Below are 27,133 nucleotides of genomic sequence, written 5' to 3'. Positions count from 1 at the left end.
CATTATATCATTAGGTTTAGGGCAACTACAGAAAAGGATAATGAACAATTTACAGAAGGAGTCATTAATTGAGAGATAGCCAACTTCAATGGAGCAAGAATGGAACAGGATCAAATAAATTGGAGTCAAAAGTTGGTAGGAAGAACTGTAGCTAAACAATGGGCAATCTTCATAGAAGAGATGGTTTGGATATGGTTGTGGTATATTCCCTCAGAGCAAACACATCCAGAGTTAACTATATAAGAAAAGACGTAGAAATTATGATAAGAAAGAAAAGCTGTACTTATGAGAGATGTTGGGTGGAAATTACAAATCAGAATCAGGCAGAACATCAAAGTTTTCAGAGTAGTGGTGGAAAAGCAAATGGATGAAGCGAAGCAAAAAGCGAGTACGAAAAGACGTTGGCAGCTAATGTAAAAGGTATTTCCAAACTCTTTGATAGGCACATAAATAATGAAGAGGTGATAAAGGGAGCTGTGGGGTCAATTGGGTACCAAACGTTGGACTTATGTATGGATGCAGGGAGGTGGAGGTGGAGGTGCTGGTGTTGGACTGGGGTGGATAAGATCATAAGTCATACAACACCAGGTTATAGTCCAACAGATTTATCTGAAATCACCAGCTTTCAGAGTGCTGCTCCTTTGCCAGGTGAAGTCCTGGATGCAGGGGACATAGCTGCGATATTGAATGAATGCTTTTCATCCGTCTTTACTGAGGAAAAAGATGTTACCCAGACCATGTTGGTGAAACAGATGGGTTTATAATTGACAAGAACAAGGTATTGGGTCCATACTTAAAGTTGACAAAGCACTGGAACAGATGAGATGCAACCAAGCAAATGAGGGAAATGAGAAGGAGAATGGGAATTGCAGAGGCTTTGACTATTTTTCAGTCTTCTTTCAACTCCAAGGGGGTGCCATGGTGCTGCAGAATAGTAACTGTTTCACCCTTGCTTAAAAAAAGGATGCAATGTAAACAAATGCAGTTTAAATTTCATTAAAAGAGAAATGGAGTACATGAGCAAGGAGTTTATGTTGCATTTATATAAGACATTAATTTGGCCTCGGTTGGAATGCTATGTCTAGTTCTGGACTCCACACTTTGGAAAGATGGGAGGGCATTGAAGACAGTGCAGAAGAGATTCCTGAGAACGTTTTCAGGGATGAAGAATTTCAGTTATGAAGACAGGTTGGAGAAGCTGATACTGTTTTCTTTGGAGGGGAGAAGGTTGAAAGGAAATCTGATTAAAGTATGCAAAATCATGACAAGTCTGGACAGAGCAAACAGGGATAAAATATTTCCACTCGTGGTAGGACCAAGAATGAAAGGGTACAGTCAAACGGTCTACGCTGGCTCCTATAGCTTATTGCCTCATTTGTTGGACATTATAGAAGTTGTTTTGAGAGTTCTCCAATATGTAGTAATCAAAAGAATAATTTGAATTTGTGATAGTGAGATGAATAATTTATTTTGTCACTACCTTTAATAGATTGTACAATGTAAGTAATTTGGATTTGAGCTCGGTAGAAAAAGACTTTTTCTTTAAAAAAAAAAGCCCTCCAGTCATGTAATGAATGTTTTAAATTAAAACCTATTTAGTTATGAATAATATAACAACATACTGCATTGTGAAAATATTCATATGAAAGGATAAATTCAGCGAGTAAAATCTGTTAACTCTTTGTGGACTGCTGGCACTTTCCTGCACTATGTCCAAAAATAGCCCAAAATTCTCTGTTTCTGTTCAGAGTGAACTGCAACTTGCAAATACATTTAACATTAGGTTGAAGAAGTGTCATTTTGGAGTAGACACGTGACTAAAAGAACGCCTGTTTGTCTGAAACATTGAACATAAAGGAGAATAAAGTATGTCCTTCAGCCCTCTAAGGATTAATTATAAGAGGGCCAGTTGGAAATTCAAGTTGTTTATACAGCACTGAGAGCCCTGGCTGCACATTCTCTGCTTTTATGAAATCCACTGGATCTTGGTAACATAAATAGAGATTGACATTGTTATGTATAAAACACTAATCCAGATTTACAAAGCCAACCCAGTGCATGATAATTGAAAACCTTATGTCAAATTCAGCAGGTGAACTGTTATATTTAATTCAAACAACCTTTGCAGTTAGGTGCAATACAATACAAATGACCTCTTTGCCAAGTCCATAATTAATGATTGTTGATGGAGGTGGGGTGATACCTGGGTCTTACCATTTCCTTCTAACCTAGGTTGCTCAGTGGTTAGCACTGCTGCCTCACAGCGCCAGGGACCCGGGTTCAATTCCACCCTTGGGCAACTGTCTGTGTGGAGTTTGCATGTTCTCCCTGTGTCTGCATGGGTTTCCTCCGGGTGCTCTGGTTTCCTCCCACAGTCCAAAGATGTGCAGGCTAGGTGAATTGGCCATGCTAAATTGCCCATAGTGTTCAGGGATGTGTAGATTAGGTGGGTTATAGGGGGATGAGTCTGGGTGGGATGCTCTGAGGGTCAGTGTGAACTTGTTGGGCCGAAGGACCTATTTCCACACTGTAGGGATTCTATGAATTCTATGATTAATTTGTGGCACATGTAAAACACCCAAGCTTGGCCAAAGTAGAAACAATATGATCCAAACTCACAGTCAGTAGCATCAAAGCAACTTATGCATTACCTATGAGCTACAGTGGAACAAAATACACAGTCATTGCTGTAATTGGAAGCTTTAGATGAATGTCTACTTTGGTGGTTTGAGCTTGTACAATCACGATGTGTAAATATTAGAGGAATTAAAGTTATTGAAGTATTATTATGTGTGCCTACACTTTAATTATGAGTGACATTTACTTTATACTTACAGTAGGGTTCTGCAATTCACATACTCTAAAGGCTTTGCTGGGTGCCACTCACACAGAGAATGAGTATGTTTTCAGAGTGTCCATAATTCTTTTAATTCTTGACATCTCAAGTTAACTCATAGTAGGTGCTGGGTACTCAAGATCACACTCTGAGGTAGGCAATCCTTAAATCTTCACCAAACAAATTTGTAAACCTGCCAAACAGATCCTGGAACAGCTGTCCTTGTTCATATTGTTGTCATTAGGGTCCTGGCAGGAAATGCGGTGTTATCCGGTTTATTACCACTCCTTTTATTAAAAAGCAGACAGCTTTCCAAGAATCTGCTAGCGGCAATTTGGACATTGACCATACATCAGTTCAAATCGCCAAGGCCCATTGCAAGGTTAATGTCAGTGACATGTGGATAATTGTGTTTTTATTTATGTAGACTCTCCTCAAACAATTATATGTTCATCTTTTCTGCGAACTTAAGGTGATAAGGGAGATTTTATTATGCTCCGAGTCCCCTAGTGGATTTTATACCTGTCACTTCCTTTCACGAAGTCACAGAATTCAACAAGTCTGTGGACTGCTGAGCTGGTACAAGTTCATATAAAGCAAGACTAAAGATTATAGAAGAGGTGTGATGTCATGGCCTTTCATCTGAGGGATAAACATGAGACTACTGTAGCACAAAGTTTGGGAGCTAATCACCTGGCTGAGCTCAGTAAGTGTAATGTGAGGTCTCCTCCAACTTTGGTATTGTGTTGTCCACAGGAACAATGTAACTTTCTTCAATATTGAACTATAAATTTTACTGTGCAAGTCCAAAATGTAGGCCTTCATGGCATCAACTGATAAGTGGACTGTCATTTGTGGAATGTCAGCTAAGTCAACTATCATTACTCATATTCTTTAGCCAAAAGTTATTCTTTGACCAGCTCAAGAAAACCTGGGTAAGCAAAACCACCATTATGCATTCATTTAAGTGCTGTACTGTTCAAAGTCATCTAACCATAAGGTGATCAGATAAGCAATCTACTAGGAATATGTTCCACCCTCTGCCCCATCTAGGTAAGTTGCTACTAAACAACTATGTGGGACCATTTTAAACTTGAAAAACAAAAGGCACTTCTTAGCTAGTCGTTTCTTTTCGTAGCCATTCACTGAGTATGATTTACTAGAAGTTATTTATAACTTTTTATTCTGAGTCTTTTCTCTGCCATTGATCAACAAAATGATGCTTTGTGATAATCACATTGAGAGATGTATAATAATGGTGTGATTTTCTCACAAGTTTGTTTCTGCCTAACGAATATGTTACACTACAAATGCATGTACATTCGTAAGCAATGAAATGCCTTTAATCCAAATAGTATCTAAGATTCTGAGAGTAAAGGAATCTCTCTGAATCTGCACTACCTTTCTCCTTTTCTATCCTCACACGTCATCGGGCGTGTTCCTGGCTTGCTGTTGGTCAGTGCTTCCCAGATGGTCACCTAGAAAATAAAATAAATAATAAATTAGGTGAATAAAGTTGGAAGTGTGATACCTGTCCAAAATGTTATTGAGTTAGAGTTCTTGTGATTAATTGAAACAAAGCTAAGCTCTAAACTTAGTTCCAGATCTGAACTAGCCTAAAGCTGCAGGTGTCTCCTTTGTCCAAAACATGTTTAGTAACCAGAGTTGTAACAGACACCTCAAGCCACTTGTAAAATTAACCAAAGATCTTTTAGAAAGTGATCAACATGTGAGATGGTCTTTTAAATCTCATTATGGAGACAAAGCTTTGTAAGCATTTAAGAGGTAGTTGGATGGTGTGATGAGAGACCTGCTTTAGGCTTTGTCTAGAGGGATGTACTGGAATGGTTGAATCATCTTTTTCTCATTAGTACTAATCTTGTAAGTAAGTAAACTGATTGTCTTGGGCTTGGACAAATGAAAAACAACGCAATTGAAAAATCAAAGGTCAAGTTTGTGAATGTCCAAATATGATGAGACTGTGCTGCATCTTGACATATTGTGAAATCTGAAGTAGCAATTGATTCAGGATTTCATTTATTGCTCTGCATCTTGAACAAACCATCTGTCCCTCTGCTTTGAAAGTTATATTACAAAATGCTACGACTCATTGTCATAAGAAAAATTCTCATCCGAGGTCGGTGTGATATTGATGGAGAATAGTGTTATAAAACAGAGAGACCTAGGGGTGCAAGTACATATTTCTTTGAAGTTTGCATTATAGGTAGACAGGGTGGTTAAGAAGGCATTTAGCACGTTTGTCTTCATTGCTCAGACCTTTTAGTATAGGAGTTGCGATGTCATGTTAAGGTTGTACAGAATGTTGGTGAGGCCTCTTCTGGAATACTGTGTGCAATTCTAGTCAGCCTGCTACAGGAAGGATGTTATGAAAGGATTCAGAAAAGATTTACCAGCATGTTGCTGACAATGGAGGGTTTGAGTTATAAGGAGAGGCTGGATAGGTTGGGACTTTTTTCACTGCAGCATAGGAAGTTGAGGGGTAACTTTATAGAGGTTTAAAAAATCATGAGGGACATAGATAAGGTGAAAAGCAGGGGTCTTTTCCCTAGGGTGTGGGAGTTCAAATCTGGGGCTTTTATTTTAAGGTGAGAGGAGATAGTTTTAAAAAGGACTTGAGGGACAACTTTTTACACAGTGAGTGGTTCCTGTGTGGAATGAACTGCCAGAGGAAAATGACTGATGCAAGTACAATTACAGCGGTTAAAAGACATTTGGAAAAGTACATGAATAGGAAAGGTTTGGAGGGATATGGGCCAGGAGCAGGCAAGTGGGACCAGTTTAGTTTGGGAACATGGTCAGTGTGGACTAGTTAGACTGAAGGGTCTGCTTCCATGCTGTATGACTCAATGACTCTAATAGGTCACTTGTGTATATAAAAATGTCATAGTAAGTGTTTATTCTGAGAGTTCATTGCTGAACCAGATATTAGAACATTGGGAGAATTGTTGTTTTCTTCCAAAAACATAAGATAAATATTTCTTCTGGACAATACTTATAACTCAACCATAAATATGTATTTAAAGAAGATATGGTAAGATACTTTAAGCTAACTCAGAGGAGGTGTGGTTATTCCACATATAAAATTACCATTACACAACTGGTAGTAATACCATTTTAAAACATCAAGAACTTTGAGCTACAACACAAATTTTCAAAGGACAAGGCTAATGAAATGTTTCTGATGTTTCTACATCCTTCATTTATAGCTGATGATCAATACAAGCAATTCCTCCTTAAGATAATAACACTCCATTGGGAGTATGGTGCGGTGTCATACTTTAGTGCAGTATTGTCTGACAATCACACCTGCAGGATTGGGATTTATTGGGATCAAACATGGAAACAGCAGCATGCTACATTTCTGGTGTGATATAGTATTTTAGATCAAGAGAAACATTTCATATTCTTTGTTCAAACAGGCAGTGTCCATGATGGTCACACTTTCACTCCCTTCTTCTCATTTATAGAGGACAGAACATGGTGGAGGCAGTGCTCACGGTACAGCTAACGATGTAATGAGCTCCTTTTAATGTTGTACATTGGGAAGCTAAGTGAGAGTATTTATTTATCTGGGGTTGGTGGAAAGAGAGCAGCTCTTGAGGAAATTCTTGGGCTCAAGTATTTTATGTTTCTTTCAAAATTGTCATACCTTCTTATTACAAATGTTTTGGCCAAAGCTAAGTTCAAATTGAATTGTGTTTGATCTGGATTCAGGAAGAAATTAACTCAAGATTTAGAAGGATAAATCACCATTGTGCTGTGGACAAAATGCAAAATAAAATATATTTATATAGTGCTTTACCATATCTTCAGGTTACCGTGGATGTAAAATTACTTAATCCATTCAAATAGTTATGGAGCAATAAGATCCCAGCTCTGAATCCCCTTGTATGAATGTCACTGCATATCAAGAAAACTTTGCCCCTGAGGGAATTATCATTGCAATGACACCAGCTGTCAGCACAGGAATTAACCAGATGCAGAATAGACTCTTGTCTAGAATTGGCATAATAGACAATACGAGTTTTTTCAGTCACAGGAAGTGATTTCAAAACTATAACCTCATTTTGGGGATTTAACTAACTACTCAAACTTCAATCTTATGACATTATTTAAATTGCTCAATTACATTACTATTCAGATAATCACATCCAGGTTTTCGTTATTCCTTACATAATTTATTATTATTGCACATCTAAAGCTTCAACTGTTACTTCCATATGATGTATGAATATTCTCAATCTTTTTGATATTCAGTCCTTGACTTATTTTAAGAATTGTGTGAATTTAAGATGTAGTTCTTATTGCTAACATCAGAGGGGACCACTTTCCTGCCCTACCTGGTCATATTCAGTGCCCGCTTCCAGCAGACTCTGCTGAATAGCGAACTGCAAGAGGTCGTCATCCTCTTCCCTCAGAGAATCCCGGTTGCTGCCAACCACAGTGTAGCCTCTGGGTACTTCAAAGAGTGCTGGGTCCATATCACAGCCACGACACGAAGCTGCCAAGAAAAACTTGCAAACTTAACTGATGTTACAGTGTAAAATAGATTCTATCTGCCATTTTATCATCTTAGACAAACACTTTGTCAATAGTTATGGGAGAAGCCTGCTAATGAATTAAAATGTAACATACAAAGTCAAAGGTTTCTTTTGTTTTTAAAGAGACGCTGCGTTTGTATTGGCAAAGTTAGAAATTTCTGAATTCAAAGATATGGCACAGTCCAATGCCAAACTGCTGTCCTGTTTGACTGTGTGATTCTAAGTTCATTGGAAACCCCACTGTTCCAAGGATTGAGTTAAAGTTCCATTGCGTAAGTGCAACATTCTTTGCAAATTTAATTGAAATAGGAAAGTCTCTGTGGACAGTAGGACTAGTGATATTAAGATAATCGAACGACACCATTTCATACATTTTAGTCAGCAGATCGAAGAAAAGCATTTTGTAAAGACAAATTCATTGATTGCAGAGTTGGAATCATACAGCACAGGAGTTGATTCAGTTCATCCTACCCCTGACAGTTTTTTGAAAGAACTATCCATTTGGCATATTCCCCTTCACTTTCTCCATAGGCCTGCTTTTTCATCTACCCTTTTTAAGTGTAATCCATTTTTGAAAGTTACCATTAAATCCACTTGCACCACCATTTCAAAGAGTGGAATCCCAAATACCAAAACAATTATTTTATACACTCTAGTCTTTTTGCCAAATATTTCCTCAAAGGTGTGTTTCTGGGTTACCAATCCTTTTGCCAGTTTAGACAGTTCCTTCTTATTCACTCTTAGAGATCCAATTTTAAACTGTTTAAAATCTCTTCTGCTTTCAAAGTATTGCTTCTAGAGTACAATTCTACATATAGCAGCTCCCTGGTATTGCACATTGATCACGTAGTGAAACTAGTACAGCAATCAACTGCTGTCTTGTCTCAAACCTGTTACTAAACAATGTCTACACATTTGCTTTCAAGAATGGGAAGATTATCTGATTTCCCTACTTTCAGGAACACTGTGCTAACTACAGTAGACTAATTACTGTTTGCAGCTAACTTAGTGCAGACCATGCATGCCACTTTATTGCATTTATAAATCCTACAGTGTTTACTTAATGGAAAGCATGTATTTCCCTTAAGTGATTTTTTCCATTAACAAGTGCCATCTAATTTGTTGCTTTTCTTTTGCTTTAGCACTGTGTTAGTGCTGCTGGCTCCTGATAATGTCAATCTAGCTTAGCTGGTGGCAAAGCAAGAGTGAAGTGGCCAGGTTTGCGATGGTTAATGATCAGAAAGGCCCAGTTAATTAAATAAAACAGATCCCCCCCACCATCAGCCTCCAAGAATCCAGCCAGACTGTCACCGCTAAGTGTATAAAATCCTCATGTTAGGGTCTAGCAGGAGACTTACTTACTTACTGAAGCCTGCTGCACCAGAGAAATATAAGAGCAACCACTATGTATCACTACATGCTGAAGCCAGTATAGTTAGACTGTTAATAGTTAATGGATTTACCTTACTGAAATGGTTACTAAAATGAAAAAGACTTCTGAAAATTTGTAAATTGATGACATCATATAAAAGGTACTTAATTAGTTTTAACAAAAATTCACCAGTGATACCATGCATAGCACTACCACTATATGAACATCGCGGGCTTAAGTCCCACTCTGGATTTAAAGATTGAAATGTTGGCTGATACTCCAGTGCATCGCCGAGAGAGTGATACTCTGTCAGCAGTGCAGTCTTCCAGATGAGGCCTGAATTCCAAGGCCCTGTCTGCTCCCCTCAGATCCCAGCGTACTGTTTCAGAGAACAGCAGAGGAGTTAACCTCAAGTCCTGACCAATCTGCTACCTGCTAGTCTGCATCATCAAGCCAGATTAGTTGATCATTATCACACTGTAATTTATGAGAGCTGACTGTGTGCATATTGGCGACTGTGTTTCTAACATTGCAACAGTGATGACAACTTCAAAAATACTTCACTGCCTGTACAACTCTTTGGATCAATACAAATGCTTATTCTCCTTCATGAATCAACTCTAATTATAACAAAAGTTGCATTTGGAGAACAAAATAAAAACTTAGACCTCAACTCATACACTTCCTCTGACTAAACCCTCATGTTTCAGTAAGACAATGGAGTCCAATTAGGATGGACTGTAAGTATAATAAAAAGTTAGCATTAGTGTTATGTTTTTTTGGTTCAGAGATCTCTTAGATGCGTGTGATTCTGAGCTGCCTGCTATTTTGCTACTGCCACTGGCAGTGCAAACATAGAGAGCAGGAGGATGTGGAACAATATTAAAACTATGTGCTTACCCCCTGTTAAAAGTGAACTTGTATTTGAATGTGCTTTGTACTCACTGTGGGTTTTCTCTGAAAAATATTGCTTCGGGCTGAATCTTAGGCTTTTTTTGGCAAAGAATGAGTTACGTCCAGGTTTTTGGAGGGTTTTTTGCAATGAGGCCTAGGGTGATAATAAGCCCTTGACCTTTCCTTGCTTGCTTTTGTTCTGTCACACACCTGATCATTTCTCTCAAGTGAGTTAAAATAATTTCTTAATCGGAATTTGTCTGATTCTCAACAAGTTGTGTTTTCATTAGTCTCCAAGCCAATATTGAAGAATGACATTGATGATTGTCTCATGCATTTTAGCCTGATTTAGACTATCAACCGTGCTTTCAACTGCAGACAAATTTACTTGTGGAATGCTCAAGCCTATTGTGCCTCATTAGTCCGATGTTTTCCCCTGTTATTCACCATGTCATGTTAATGATAATGGACTAATAATCAATCACTCATTAGGGATTGATTAACTCCATAGTTTAGTTTACTTAAAACAGTAAAACACATTTTAATTTATGCAACAGACATTTCAACAAAATTAAATTAACTGACAGGGTGAGTTGCAACATTGTGTACACTCAGTATGTACAGTCCTTAAAGGTGAAATCTCTTAAAGACAAAGTACACATACAAAACCCCCAAACAGTACACATAGTTCTCCTATAACACAATAGTTGTATTCTTGTGTGACCTTGTGCTATAGAAAATCACCATAGAAAATCGCATTATAGGGAAATAGCTACAGAAAATTGCTATACCTGTACAGCAGAAAGTTTGCTTATCCAACAGCATCCACTATTCATCACTCACATTACAGCCAATTCGTGTTAACGAAACATATGTTATAGCAGAATTACCTGTACTTACCTTTTTCATAGGTGATCCCTCAGCCTGGGAGTGCAGGGTTGGTGTCCTGGCAGTAGCTACAGCCTCTGCATGGAACTGCTGAGTTCTGGAGCTGCTGGCCTTAGGTTGGCTGAGAACTCTAGGCAGTCATGGCAGCCTGATCCCGAGTCCTAAATCCAGTAGAAAGCTGCCTGTTTACCAGAATTTCCATTGGGTTTTCTCACTTTAGTAGGCTGTGAGTTTCCCTCCTGGTAACACTCATGCTTTCAGATTTAATCCAAAAACAGGAAGATCCTAGCTTTTGTATCTGTTTCTAACCATCTGCCAGCATTTTCAACTCTGTCTCTCTTAATTCAGCCTTCCATTTCTGAATGAGCTTTAATGGTATTGGTTTTATTAATAAACTTCACAATGCTTATGCTCAAAAACATTAATCTACTCAAAGGAATAAGGGCAAAACGATCAACTAATTCAATCTGTTTCTATTGGATCATGAGTTACAAGAACTCATAATGATAAATATTCATCTCCAGCAATGCAGTAAAGATTTTAATGACATGGCACAACACAATGAAGGTTTCAAGATTAATTCATGAGTTTTGACATGATATACATCACTAACATAGAGTACATCGAAACAAAAGTTGCCAGATAGAAGATGGTAGTGAACTGCTGTTTGAACCACTGTAGTCCTTGGGACATAGGTGCACAGACATTTCTGTTAGGAAGGGGAAGTCCCAGGACTTTGACCCTGCGACCGTGAGGGAATGGCAAAATAGTTACGAGTTAAGATGGTATGTGGCTTGGAGAACTTGCCAGTGGAAGTGTTCTTGTGCATCTGATGCCCTTGTCCTTCTAGGTGCTAGACGTCGCATTTGGAAGGTGCTGTCAAAGCAGCCTTGGTGAGTCTCTGCAGTGGGTATTATAAATGGGAACTACATTATTAGTGTTTATGAATGCTTCATATGGAATAAACTACAGTGATTATTTTGGTGGATGAAGTGCAATTATGTCATGTCAGTAATTGATACACTACAGAACTGTTTTGTTCATGCCTCTGACTTGCAATTAGTACTGAAGGAAAGCCCCATCCTTAACTCCTAGGAGCTTAGTACATATATGCCAGAGGCTGGAACTAAAGAGAGAGATAAAGTAATTGGAAAGCTAACACTGCTTCTGCCCATGGACCCATGCAAATAGTTACTAGCATTGGCAGTTAAAAATACAAACTGGAGACTGTATTTTCATTCATACTTTTTGATTTTCAAATTTCTTTTAAAAGATGAGAATTTTGCTTCTAAAAGATTGATTGCAGACCATGTTTTGGCATGAATGACATCTGTGATATCTGTTACAGCAAATTTTGGGACTCTGCTAGGATTTTGACGACTTTCTTTCATAGCCCCTCACAATGGGCAATGGTGCATTGAGTAATTCAGGATATAAAGAGATCATGGAGAGAGTGAAGGGGAAAATCAATCATCAAATAAAGGCTGTGAAAGTTGCTTTCAAGAAGCGTGACGACTTTGCTAACCAAAAGGTATGCTAATTATAAAATGCTGGAGCATAACCAGAAGTAACTTATTATAGTCCAGCCATTGATGTCCACATCTCTTGAATGAATAAAAAGAACCTTATTTATAGTATAAATTTATATTAAAAGAAAAGCTTTATTCCCTCCTCCTCTTGTGATGTCTTTGGGTATGGTTTTACTACTGCCAACAGGTCTTAGCCCAAAGGCAAATGCCCAAGTCTTATGACTTTAACTGGAAGCATGGACAGGGAGGGGCCACAACTTACTTCTGTTCTCATTGAGCCTTGATGCGCTCAATGCATTCTATGTTCGGTTCGAGCAAAGGGCCAGTGGCGCGATGACACTAGCCCCTGATTTTCTTAAGCAGCTGTCTTCCTCATTCAAATCCAAATGAAAGCACTTTGTACTGGTCTGTTTTGTACCACATACTTATTCCTTTCTTGCTGGTTCTCCAGCTAGATTATGTCCCATGGAATGATGTCTCAGGTGTTTGTTGCAATATTGACTGACAGGGAGGATGCATTTGTACTTAGAATTTTCTCTCCCTTGCTTTGCTGTCCAGAGAGGTGGTGCTCTGTTAGTGCAGTGTTCTATCTAGCAGACAAACACAGCATTTGTTCTGCATAATATATGAAGTACTTTTTATTTAGATAATGTCAGTTGCCATTTGCTTCAGACCAGTATTTCAGCAAAAGGGAAAGCCACACAATTAAAAATAATAATTACCTTCAATGCTATCCTATGCCCCACATCCACTTGAAAATTCTTATGCTCCAACATACTGCTTTTTACAGTGATGTTGAACTTGTAACTCATTCTCAATTCTGATTTCTCATCATGCTTTATCTGATGTGTTGGCTTTGTTAAGCAGGAGGTTGTCAGTCCCTGGTTGAGTTCACTTAATTAGTGCACTCAATTGGAAAATATAGCTGCATAAAACTGTTCTTAATCTTCTGACAGAGAATAATATTATAAAGTAGCTTCTAGCACAACACAACTGCACCTGCTAAAGACAGCTATCACACGGCTTGCATCAAGTAGACTGTAATTTGTTAGAATTGTCAAAGTTCCTTAAAATAAATACTTCCTTAAAATAAAAACTTCCTTAAAATAAATACTTCCAGCTTGTGGAAAGCCCAGACCCCCTTTTTGTCTTCTGAATGCCAAACTGTTTCTAGTATTTTTCCCCTTGGTTCTGCATCCTTCTGTTTCACCCACAGACAGCTGAGTAATGTCAGTGCTGGGCATGTGTTCCTGGCATTTTATAATGTGCTGGTATGCAAGTCTCTTGATAAACGTGGAAGTTATAACTTTAAATACCACACTGACATTTATATTGCACTTCACCTGCCAACAAATGCATTAATGTTTCCATGTTATAGAAATGCAGCCAACAAGAGACACATGGGCTCCAATAGTATCAGATATTTCAGAGCCCACAATCCTTGCTTGGTATTTTGTATATTACTTTAGTTTTATTGGTTGTGGGTATGGGATCCTCTACGTTTGTCAGTAGCTGTCGCAGGGTGGTTGTTGGTTTGTGGGCTATCTAGGGGTCTGAGTAGTTTTGTGGTCACCTCTGATATGTCTGTGATGTATGTGACTAGTGTGTCTGGCCATGTTGTATCTTCTTCTTGTGGTCCATCGCAGAGCTGTGTAAAACATTACATAGTCCAAACTGGAAGAAAACTGACAATATGGATACACAAACACCAACTAGCCACCAAGAGACAGGACCAATTCTCACTGGTCTCAATGCACACCGGACAAAGAAGGACACAAATTCGACTGGAACAACACATCCATAATAGCACAAGCCAAACAGAGACATGCCAGGGAATTCCTAGAGGCTTGGTATTCCAACCGGAACTCCATTCACAAACACATTAAACTGACCCGATATACAAACCACTGAAAAAAACAGAACCGGAAGTGATGCCAACCACCCCAGCAAACCGAGGCATATAAATAACAAGCAGGATAGGACACCAACACTTCACTGGAGGCGTAGTGATGATGTTACCTACCAGAGTGATGAAACGTCTGCAATCAAACACACCAGCTCAGCGAGCAAGTCTACAACATCACCCACAACCCGAGCCAAGAATCTTCTCAAAAACTTTAAAGTGCAGAAACACCTTGAAACCTGGATCAGGGTTTCCATATACTTACTACATCAAGCTTGTGGTTAGCTATTTGCCTTCATGTTAAATTGTATAGGAAACGTTAATGTTTTAACACAATGGCATAAGTTTGACTTTACACAATGGTGTAAAATGGGCAGAGGGAAATCGGTTATCTGTTTCATACCTCCTGACTTTTATTTGGGGAATGGAAATTAGGCGTTATGTAAAATGGTTTCACAGTTGCCCATTTTGTGCACAGAATCTAAATGAGTACAATGTGAGTTTGTGGGCAGGGTTTAACACTGGAATGTTAAGGTGTGTTTATCTGCAGTTGACCATACTAATTACTGATAATTGATCACAGACTCAGACTCTTAAACACATACTCATGGAGCTGGAGCTGCTCACACTGGACGTATCACTGCTGGGAGATGGAGCCTCACTGGTAGGACTGTTCCTGATGGAGGTTACAGGTTCATCGCTGCCATTCAGGTTCCCAAAGGTGATACGAGCGTTCAAGATGTGAAAAATTGGAATTTCTGCAAAGAAGATTTAAAAATTGTTGAGCTCTCTGTATAAAGCTAAAATATTGCAAGTTCAAAATCATCATTGAAATTTAAAAGATCCCTTCTCCCATTAGACTATGTTAGAAAACAGTTGAAAAGATTGGATACAAAGACAAATATTTGCATTTATCCAGCACCCTGTCATACTCTCAAAGGGTATCAAAGCAGCAACTATTGTTGGACTTGTGATTAGGGAAGACATTATGAGTATATGAACTAAGAGCAGAAGTAGCCACTTGACCCCTCAATCTGACTCAACTAATCAATAAGATCACGCAAATCTGATTACTCCATGATCACCCCTACTCCCCACTAATTTCTTGGTTATCAAAAATCTATCCATCCCGCACTTAAATATTCAAAGGATCTTTTTCCACTGCCTTTTGAGGAAGGAGATTGCAAAGACTCACAACTCTCTGTGAGTAAAAAATTCTTTTTATCTCAGACTTAAAAGTGTGACCCCCATCTTTATAAACAGGGACTTCTAAATCTAGATTCTCCCACGAGAAAAAACTTCCTTTTCACATACACCCTGTCAAGACCCCTCAAGTTCTTTTATGTTTCAATTAAGTCGCCTCCTTACTCTTTTAAACTCCAGCAATACAAGCCTCATCTGTCCAATCTTCCTCACGAGACAACCCTCTCAATTCCAGGTATGAGTCTGGTAAAACTTTCCTGAACTGATTCCAATACTGTATATTTGCATCATTCCTTAAATAAGGAGGACAGCAATACTGTATATAGTACTCCTGATGTGGGCTTACCAATGCCCTGTTAGACTTAAGCATAACCTTCTTAGTTTTATATTCAATTGCTTGTTGTACTTGCATATTAGACTGTTGTCATTCATGTCCTGGAAGACCCAGATCCCTCCGTATCTCAGAGTTTTGCAATCTCTCACCACTTAGGTGATATGTTCCATTTTTATTCTTCCTGCCAAAATGGATAATTTGACTTTTTTTTCCACATTGTATTCCGTTTGCTAGATCTTTGCCCACTCAATTACCCTACCTATATCCATTTGTAGCATCATAATGTCCCCTTCATACCTTCCTTGCCTATCTGATTTTGTGTCATTGGCAAATTTAACAATCTTGCCTTTTATCACTTCATCCAAGTCAAATATATAAAATGGAACAACCTGAGACCCCAGCACTGAAGCCTGTGGCACACCACTCATTGCATTGCCAAACAAAAAAAATTACCCATTTATGACTACGATTTCCTGTTAGCTAGCCCACCATCTATCCATGACATTAGGATGGCATGGTGGCTCAGTGGTTAGCATTGCTGCCTCACAGGGCCGGGGACCTGGGTTTGATTCCAGCCTCAGGTGACTGTCTGTGTGGAGTTTGCACATTCTCCCCAGTTTGCTTGTGTTTGCTCCAGTTTCTTCCCACAGTTCAAAGATTTGCAGGTCAGGTGGACTAAATTGCTCACAGTGTCCAGGGATGTGCAGGCTTGGTGCGTTAGTCATGGAAAATGGGGGGTTACAGGGATGGGGTGGGTTGCTTTTTGGATGGTCAGTGTGGACTTGCTTCCACACTGCAGGGATTCTATGAACATGTTACCCTTACACCATGAGCTTTTATTTTCCACAATAAATTTTGATGTGGCACTTGATTAAGTGTCTTCTAGAAATCCCACGACAATAGATCAGCTGGTTAGCCTTTATGCATAGTACATGTTGCTTTCTCAAAGAGTTCAAATAAATTAGTTGACATGCTTTCCCTTTCATAAAACCTGTTGACTCTGCCTGATTATCTTCAACTTGTTTAGTTCTCTGCTATAAGAAAATAATAGCTTCTAAGATCTTTCCTATGGCAATTGTTAAGTTAACTGGCCTGTAGGTTCCCACTGTGTCTCCCTTCCTTTTTGAATAAAGGAGTTACATTCACTCTTCTCCATCCTAATGGAACCTTTCCTGAATGTAGAGAACTTTGGAAAATTCTAGTCAATACATCAACCACCTCACTAGCTACTTCCTTTTAGGACCCAGCCCACAGATCCAACAATTTTCTCAGTACCACTTCCCTGATGATTGTAATTGTCTTCCATTTAAGCCTGCCTTCCATTTCCTGGTTTACAGCTTTTTTTGGAATGTTACTTGCATCCTCTTTGCTGAAGGCTGAAACAAAAAACCTATTCAATTCATCTCTACATCCTTTTTTCCATTATTAATTCCCCAGACTCACTTTCTGTAGGACCAAAGTTCACTTTGTTAACTCGTCTCCTTTTTAAATATATATAGACACTCTGACTATCTTGTAAAATATATTTCTCACTACCTTTCTCTCAGACTCTAATATTTCCCTCCTCGTAAATCTCCTTTATTTTTAATATTCTATGTAGTGGATGGCTTAAAAAAAAATGTCTTCAAACCTGACCATTACAGGTTAATCACTAAGGGTTAATTGGACGTGACAAGGCGCAATTGAAATAAAGTGAAAAGCCCTGGAAAACAGGCCCAATGCAAAAACAGCCCGTTTTGACTGAAATGTACAAACTTATCTGTGGGAACTGTCTTGAAGAGCCATTAGACGGGGCCACCTGGACATGTTGTTTCAGCATAATGGAATTCTGGAAAAGTACTGAAAGTACCATGGAATGATGATACAACATCAGCCCAGATTCAGAATAGTATTAATATTGGCAACTTTGCCCCATTTGCCTTGGACCAAGATTGCGAATAGTGGCAGGAACCCCGAATTCTCCAGACCAGCCATTGTAAAGCGGGTTTCCCGATAGGCAGGAGGCAGTGAGGGTCATTGGTGAACATGTCTACAGTCGTTTCAGCACTCATTAGTTTGCATGTGTTTCTAATATAGCTGAAGTAGATTACTGCTTAATATAATATTTACTGCTTAATGTACATACAAATATTTATCACAATATATTAAATTAATATTAATTTAAATTAATATCTAATATATTAGTATATCCATCACAATTTTGTATACCACCAATAAACATGTTAATTTGTATCACTTAACTCGTAGAGTTATATCCTACTAAACCCCCACTGAACCTTAACAAATATCTTGATCTGCAACACATCCTCATACAATTGAAAGGATTTTCTTTAAGCTTAATACTACAGCATGTTTAACTTAGTTAGTTAACCATGGATTGTGAGTCCTCCCTTCGGAATTTTTCTTTCTTATTGAAATATATCTGAATCAGAAAAATCCAAATTAATCAGGTATATTTTGCTGGTATGAGTTAATCAAGATAATTTCCTTCTTTTCTTTATTTTATTGATGTGGATCTCTTTTGGAGTTTTGCATCAACACACAGCAACAACATGCATCTGCTATGACTTAAGGTTTTGCTGGAACTGTTTGGCCAAAGGACAAATTAAAATATTGACAAGCTCTTTTCTTTGAGAGTCAGTGAGCAGTCATAGAAACTGGTGTTCATGGCATACAGCGGATGTGCTGTCATTTATCAGAAATTATTTGTCAAAGGTCAAATATTAAATAGTTGGCCACATTCTCAGCAAACATGTTACACTGTTGATGTTTGCACAAAGCCATTGAAAGGAAGAGGATTTGGTTGTTGCTGGGCAATTCTGGGAGAGAAAGGAAGGGATCATGAATAAAGGCTTCAGTTTCCTGTTGGACAAAGGACAAAAAAAAACATTCATGTTGCCTCCCACTCAGTGCATCTTACCAAATTATTTCTGAGTAAGGCCAGAGCAGTTTGTTTGAAGAATGTAACTGACCAAACCCAAAATTAAGCTTCAGTCTGATGCAATCTGAGCAATATCAGATCCATTTGGGCAGCCCCAACATAAGGTGGTATGATTTATTATTGTTCTTATTTACAAAGAGGTTCTCTTCTGAAATGTTTGTGCCATGCTATTGCTAACTATATATTCATCAGCAGGGGCAAACTCCTGAGTATAAAAGAATGAGGTCAACCGGTGTTGCTGAACCCAAACCATTGGGAACTGCCTCAGAGCTTGCAATTTACCATTTCCTCGAACAGCCAAAAAGAATCTCAATTAATATGCCCACAAAGGTCCATTAATTCTAACTGTGCAGCATTCCTTCAGAATTGCAGACAAATATCAGCCTAGGTTAATCATTGAAATGAAGGGGACTCAAACTGATTAACTGAAGCAAGAATAACGGCTGAATTACACAGTCACAACTTCGCATGGTTGTATATTATAGGTTTCCATAATGCTTGAAGTCTAAAGCCATCAGAAAATGCCAGTGATTTGATCTGTTAGCACAAGCCGGGGTGAGATCAAGTCTAGAAAAGCTACTGCAGGTAACCCCCTGTATAACCACCTGCACTACGGCCAAGGAAAGACTTTGGGACTGGGGGGGGATGCGATCAACAAGAGTAACACTTCACATTTCAGATGTCAAATAGACTTTCCTTTAAAACGGGAATGGAATTCAAACATTTTCTGCTGGGTTTTTTGACCTTGAAACTCTGAGCTTTCCTAAGGGTAAAGAAAAATTGGTTATTAAAAACATCTGCTGATCTACTGGACTTTTCCAAGCAAATAACCACTAACAGATCTCAGGGTATGTCTGGTTTGAACAATTTCCCACATGAAATACCTAAACAGTAGCTCTGAAGAAACAGGCTATGTTAAACACAGCTCCATCCTAGCAGCTGTGTTACAGGTCCCAAGCTACTCTAAGCAATAACACAGGAAATGCAAGTTTCATTTGCAGGATGGCAATAATAAGCTCTTAAGAATTTATAATTCATTATTCTCTTTGATATGAATGAGTTTAGTTGATTTGCTGGCGTAACATTCAAAGAAAAATGCACATGAAAATGCAGAATTTATATTCAGTTACTCACCTATTTTGACTGGAAATCCTGGGGGGAGCCGAAGAGTGATGAAGTCCCTAAGTTTAGCAAAAAGTGCATTGCTTATTGCCATTAGATCGATGATGGGAGCTACCTGCTCAGAGAGGGAAAGTGGGTGATCCTCACACAGCCAGAGTTTTGCTTTGAACCTTGACAGAGAGATAAGGACAGACAAAATTAGTGTTTGAACATTGTTTCTCTTCACGTGTGCTATACACACAGTTTAATGAGAAGACCCTTGCGAAAAGGGAAATGTTGCTTCCATTGAACTAGTCTTAATAAACAAATTCCTGGAATGGTTAACATTCATATGTGTTAATAAAGTGTTTATTATTTGGAATTGAATGAGTCACACTGTATATGTTACTAATGCACAATGTTCCATTGCAATGTTACACCTGAAGTAGAAATGACACAGTAAGTATTAAATTGAACAGCCACATTTGTATAATTTTAGTTGTATTGAATGATTTGAGTTATCTGGTTATATTCTACCATTCCACAACATCTACTGGTGCGGTCATGAAAGTTAACATTATTTATCTACACTTTAAGAGTTTTAATATTTTATTTTTCTAATTCTGATGACTTTTAAAATTTTCATCAACATCCCAGCAACGAGCAACTTCTGGTCCATTTCAAGTTCCCTCAAGTTAAAAGGACTGACCTGCTCCCACAAGTACCAACACCCCTTGAAACTGAACACCTGAAGCTACATGTGAGAGGCTAGCAGTTTCTGCCATTGGTAGAGTTTCCTAACTTTCCCTCAGCATCTTGCCAATGCCTCAACTACCCTTGAGCTAGGAATATTTTCTCTTTGGTATGTGGAGCCTCAGTGCAGTTTCTTCCCCCTATATATTCCCCTGTTTGGGAGCTCCTGCTCTGTCTGTGCAGATGAGTATAATGGTAGGATTATTCATTTGCTGTCAGTAGAAATGTTCTTCACAGCTTGTACTTCAATAATGAATTACTTGGTGTGCAGTAACTGTTATGTAGGCATAACATGTAGTGCCAGTATAGATATGATGGCTGAATGGCTTTCTTCGACAATGCAAGTTGTATGATTCTGTGATGTTGAAAATGTTAAAATGGACCTGAAGGTACATTTAAGAACATCATTCCAAACAGCTAATTTTAACTGCTAGTTGTTAGAAATTATATCAGGGTTTCAAGTAACAATGAATATGTACTTAACAAAGACTATGACATGGGTAATGCTAACTTGTTATGTTGTGAAATGAACTTTTAGATATTCATAGTTGTAGAATTCAACATACCAGGTGAATTTCAATTTGCCTGATGTTAGTTCTTTGTGGATTTATTTATGCAGATGCCAGGAAACAGACAAGCTTTCCCTGCTACCTGCTGTTCGATAAATATTCTCTATTAATTGAATCCAACAAGCATGGTTTAAGGAAGCAATTAATCATTTGCCAAAACTGACTGAAATTACTCAACTGCTGGTATGATTCAATGACTTTGGTCATTGTTCAATAGTCAGGTTAAGGAAAAAAAATGGCCTTAATGCCAGAAATAATTGTCTTCACAAATAGCAATTATACAAATGCCCACTTAATTTTGTTTTTAAAGTGGAATAATTTAGTAAGAAATATCGGCCAACCCATCATTAGAATTTCCTGCCCCTTATGAAATGGCATAAGTAACCTCATGCTGCAGTCAAGTATCTTTGACAGGTTTAACCTATTACCTTTTGGACCAGAGCTACAACTGATCATTTTCCGATAATAATCTTGGATATTGTGATAGAATCCAGGGTAGGAAACACGTGTAAGCCATTTCCCAAACAGGTGACCAGTTGAACATTCCAATGACTCACTGACCCTAGTTTCAAAGTTTGTTTCGTTTTCGGTTTTCAACAGTCCTCACTGAAGTGGAAATTGAAACATCAGGTTTCTAGGAAAGGATGGCTGTCTGGAGAAACTGAAACTAGTTTCAATCAAACAAAAGCACTGGGTCATAGCAAAATTCAAATGTTGTCCATATCATTCCTTTGTTGGAGTTGCTTGGTATGTTTGTGAATATCCTGGTTCCAGTGGGATTATAACAATATTGCTCTACATAAAGTGGTTGTTAGATTGGCCTACATACCAACAGTCACTGGCTTTCTAAGTAATTGCATCTGAAATGATATAAGATGTTTCTCATATAGCACAGTATGCATGCAAATATTTGAAATCTTTCTAATTATGCATTTAGCCAGCGTGCATTACATTTGGAAAATTGTCCAATTTTCATCATAATAAATAAATAATGAGTATATAAAATTCAAAAACAATTTTGTCCCATCTGCCTTCAGCAGTCTGATATAAATATTGAAAGAAATCCTGAAAGTTGTTGATAGCTCATTAATAAACCCACAGCATAACAGCAGTTTATTGCAAACGATGACTGACTGCAGTTAGAAATCATAAAGTCAACCCAATGATTGTGAAACCACATCAAAATTCCTAGGATTGCATTACTGCTGAACCAACATACCTCCATTAAGAAACCAGCAAGTCATCAATGCGCTGGATCCCACCCTGGAAAGTGCCTTTACAAGAAAATATACTATAAATCTTGCTTATCTGAATGGCTGCAAATATAGATTCTGTTCACTACATCTTTATTCTTGCCTTTAATCTCCATCCCATCCTGCTCACTCCACCTACCATTGCCAGTTTGGAATTTGCCAGCAGACTAACAATCACTAGATAACACAGTATGGAGCTGGAGAAACACAGCAGGCCAGGCAGCATCAAAGGAGCAGAAAAGTTTATTACAGAATCCGTACAGTGTGGAAACAGGCCCTTCAGCCCAACAAGTCCACACCAACTATCCGAGCATCCCACCCAGACCCATTCCCTAAACGCACTTAATGTATACATCCCTGAACATTATGGGCAATTTAGCATGGCCAATCCACCTAGCTGGCACAATTTTAGGCTGCGGGAGGAAACCCGCGCAGACACGGGGAGAATGTGCAAACTCCACACAGTCAGTTGCCCAAGGGGAATCGAACCTGGGTCCCTGGTGCTGTGAGGCAGCTGGACTGGTTTTTGGGGCCACCTTCTGACCTCATCCCAAAACCAGCCCAGCTCGTCCCCGCCTCCTTGACCTGTCCGTCTTTTCCGCCACCCATCCGCTCCTCTCACATCAACTCCCACCCCTACCTCCTACCTACTAGCCTCATCCCCACCTCCTTGACCTGTCCGTCTTCCCTTGACTGACCAACCCCCATCCTAACTCCCCACCTACACTCACCTTTACTGGCTCCATCCCCGTCCTCTTGACCTGTCTGTCTCCTCTCCACCTATCTGCTCCTTTATCCACCTTCCATCCGCCTCCCCCTCTCTCTCTATTTATTTCAGAATGCCCCTTCCCCTCCCCCAATTCTGAAGAAGGGTCCAGACCCGAACCATCAGCCTTCCTGCTCCTCTGATGCTGCTTGGCCTGCTGTGTTCATCCAGCTCCACACCTTGTTATCTCAGATTCTCCAGCATCTGCAGTTCCGACTATCTCTGAATCAGTCACTTCCTAACTTTGTTTCACAAGAGCACAATGCCTGATGACATTCTGCAGAATCTCATCAAAACTCAATGCTCTGGCAAATTGTTCTGTGATGCACCCTTTCCATTTGAAAATTGTCAATCTTTGGAGTAAATTTCAGTGTGCTGTACTTCAGAGTATAGCAATCTATGAAACATGTGCAACTGTTCTGTTTGACAGAAAAATACATTCCCAAATGAGATAACATGAGCAAAACAGTAATATCTTACTTACATCTTGTCAAAGTGATGATTTTATAAATAACTCCATTGTATACCACTTGCTTTGCTTTACGGTCTGTTTCCTACCTCAATTTTGCATGCACTTCACCGATAAGTGCTGATTTTATTTTTGTTAAATTTACCCTAAATTACAACCATGATTACACACCAAAAATACTTAATTGGCTGTAAAATACTTCAGGACATCCTGAGGGCATGGAAGGTTTTAAATAAATGTCTTTATTAACCAGTGCAGTATTGTTTTCTATCCAGTCCAGTTCTATCCAGATAGTAATTGTGATATATAGAAATTATGACAAACACAGATAACTGGACAAGTGGATGGAAGAAGTCCTCATTTTAGAAGAATAGCAACATAATTAATGAGAAAGACTAGGACAAAAAATAATATGAGAAAACTAAGATACTTCCATTGTAATAAGACTGGAAATACCAAAGCCAACTAGTGGAAGTTAAGTGGGAGACCAATTGCATACGCATGAAAGTCTAAAGAATCTTCAGAAAAGGGGCAGCAGGGCAAGATATATGTATTAAAACTGTAGTAGTGGTAAAAGAAAATATGTTTCCTTGGAATGTACAAGAAGGAAGAGATGGCTCAGAAAGTCATGAAGATTATTTTTGAATATTGAGAAGGAGATTCAGACTTTTGAAGGTTCTTGAGTATTTTATCTCAAAGGGAGAAGTATTTCCTTTTGCTTCCAATCAAGATGGAAAAATACTAAAGATATTGAGAGCTGCTGGAGCAAGTCAATCAGTGATGTTGGCTGATGACACTATTTGTCTGTCAGAGGGGTTAATGAAGGAGAAAGTATTAACTAGAGATATACAAGGAGATTAAATTTCCAGTCTCATTTTACAGTGTTGGATTGAAGGGTAACTTTTTAAATGGAGTAGTTGTATTGGCAGGAGTAAAATAAATTCCTACAGAAGGATTTGACTTTATTTTGGAAAATGATCTGACGGTTACAAGAATATTGACCTAACCAGTGGAGTAATCAGTGGAGGTAAAAGAAACTGAAATGATACAGGAGGAATATCCTAGATTTATTTCCTGTGTGTGACTAGATCTCAGGTTCACAGAATTAGACGGGAAGAAAATTGAAACTGAGGAAAAAAATTATAAACCTAAGATTGTTAAATAAAATTTTCAAAAATGTAACTGTAAAGAATGATGGTAAGGAGAATAAAGCTGATTTCTTTGGCCCATCTTCTTTCTTGGAAATGCAACAAATGGATTTGGAATTACAAACAGTTATATCAAATAGCTTACAGAGAAGGTGAAACAGAAACAATACTTGACTGTTGGTATTTGAAAGACAAAGAACAAATGAGGAATTGGAGACCACCTCAAATACCAGCCAATGAAGAATGGTCAGTGGTCCATCAGGTGGTAGTTCCATCTGAGTATTGTAATGGAATTTTGCAAGTTGCTAGTGGAATTTCATTGATAGGTCACTTTGGTATTAGGAAAACATGAGTTAAAACATTAAAAACAAGGAAAAGGAATCGATATCCTTTAATGATTATAGATGTTTCCACAAGATTTCCTAAAACAGTGCCTTTAGTGCAGACATGATCGTGGAAAAGTTAGTCCAATTTATTTAAAAGATTTGGAATACAAAAAGATTAAGGCTCAGACTTTATGTCCCAACTATTCAAAGAAATGAAGAATGGTTTGGGAATAAAACAATTTACATCTTTTGCTTATCACCTATAATCTCAAGGTGTATCGAAAAGACCATGGTTAAAGCTTATTGTCAATAATGTCCTAATGATTAGGATATAGGAATTTCTTTGTTACTGTTTACCATTACCAATGCACCCAATGACACCACATGGATCTTTTGAATTAATATGTGAACATGAATTAAAAAGACCATTTAAATTAATTAAAGAAAAATTGATAAACCAAAGCTCAGAGACTATGCTTCTATCCTAGGTTTTGAATTTCAGAGAGAAACTGACCAAAGCATGTGAACTGGCTAAAAAAAAAAATTTGAATAGAGCCCAACAAACATATAAAATTAGATCTGGTAAAATGGCCAAAGTTTGAAATGTTGTTGCTGAGACAATGTGTTAATGTTGTCACCCGTCTCTGGGAAACACGTAAAAGGAAAGATTATTGGACTTGTTGGTTCAAAAAGAAACTCAATAATATGACTTATGTGGTGAGTATTCCATACAATAAAAAGAATCATTGAGTGTGTCACATTAACATGTTAAGGTAATATTATTATGGGAATAGGCCAGGAAAAATGGTTTTGGCTGATTATGCTGTTAATCTTGAGGATGGATTATCTATAAAACATCGTCCTTACAAACTCAATCCAGAAAGATTAGCTCATGTAAGGGGAAGAGATGAAGTTCATGGTGGAAAATGATATTACTGAACTAAGTCATAGTAGCTGCAGCTCACCAAGCATGGTGGTGTTGAAAGTGGATTTGTCAGAAAGACACTATGTTGATTATTACAAAAATCAATATGGTAACAAAAGTAACCTCATATCCTGTTTCAAATTGGAGGACTATATCGAATGAAATGACAAAAATTCACTTATGACCAGGATATTGGCAAGTTCCGTAGACTGATACAGCTAAAGAAATATCAGCTTTTGTAACATAAGATGAACTTTATCAATGCAAAGTCATGCCATTTGGAATGCAATATCCAGCAATAAGGAACATTGAAAATTTGGTTGTTTGTAGTCAAACCAAGGAGGAACATTTATACTTCACAGTTACATTTAGAAGAGTCTCATTGGACTGCAAATGTTAACTCTGCTTCTTTCTCTAAAGGTGCTGTCAGACCTGTTAGATTTCTCCAGCATGCTCTGTTTTTAGCTATATTAGAACATTTGCTCTCTGATTTGCCCTCTATTAAGCTATTTGTACTCTGATTCCACATATTCCTAAATTCTGTCCTGGGCTTGCCGAGTGCTAACTTATTTAAAACTTTTTGCACACAAGTTACTGTGAAGCAACTGTGTCAAAGGCACTACATAAATGCAAGTTGTTGTTCCTGAGCTGCGCAGACATAATCACAACCCTGAGGTTAGATTTAACTCCCCTGTCTTGTAACTTGAATCTGAGATCATAACTTTGGGTTTGTTTCATGGTAAGAAGAGCACAGGGTTTCAGTGTAGAATGCTGCGATGTTTACTAAAAGGAATCAGAGACTCTAAGGATTTTGTCATATTACACCAGGGCGAGTAACAGGAAATTGCATTGTATTTATTAGCAATCACAGGCAATGAAAGAGGCTTTCAGCTTACTTCTGTGTTTTGGTGGTGAGCTCCATGGAACGTCCAATATCTCGACTTCCCAGGTCAAAGCTCAGGTTGAAGTATTCCTCTGGAGTAATGGATGTTGGATTGGTACTGCTGAATGTCTGAGTAATGAATGCCTGGATCACAAAATGATAACAAACAACATTGCACCAGTTCAACCACATGTTATAAATGGTTGGATTCAACAATGAACCAATAACTCAGCATTATTGAATCAACCTGCAAAACAATTCAATTGATGCATTGGGTTACTGATTTGCAGTTTTCAGTGAAAAGTGAGAGAACGAGGGGTGTAACCATAAAAATGCCAAGGAAAATCCCAAAATAAAACCCCCATGACTTATTCAGTTACTGTAAACACAGACAGAAAATCAGATTTTGACTCTCAATGCTTTGGTGAACATCCATATAACTCCTAATGTAGAAGCTAAAAGAATCACTATGGGCTAA

The 27,133-nt window shown here is 38.3% G+C and overlaps 1 protein-coding gene across 1 annotated transcript in view; it reads right to left on the bottom strand.

Annotated features, from left to right (window-relative positions):
• The window catches only part of ankrd13b (ankyrin repeat domain 13B), a 331,091-nt gene that overhangs the window by 6,479 nt on the left and 297,479 nt on the right, over positions 1-27,133 (bottom strand). Inside the window, exons 12-16 of the mRNA XM_048612357.1 lie at positions 26,669-26,799; positions 19,597-19,754; positions 14,590-14,742; positions 7,198-7,358; positions 4,238-4,314 (exon numbers count right to left, since the gene is read on the bottom strand). Of these exons, the coding sequence (XP_048468314.1) occupies positions 4,238-4,314; positions 7,198-7,358; positions 14,590-14,742; positions 19,597-19,754; positions 26,669-26,799 (680 nt within the window). The remainder of the gene's footprint in view (positions 1-4,237; positions 4,315-7,197; positions 7,359-14,589; positions 14,743-19,596; positions 19,755-26,668; positions 26,800-27,133) is intronic.

This window comes from Rhincodon typus, chromosome 26, assembly GCF_021869965.1.
Source record: "Rhincodon typus isolate 14 chromosome 26, sRhiTyp1.1, whole genome shotgun sequence".
In the NCBI taxonomy this organism is placed as follows: Eukaryota; Metazoa; Chordata; class Chondrichthyes; order Orectolobiformes; family Rhincodontidae; genus Rhincodon; species Rhincodon typus.
This window is presented reverse-complemented; position numbering and strand designations above follow the sequence as displayed.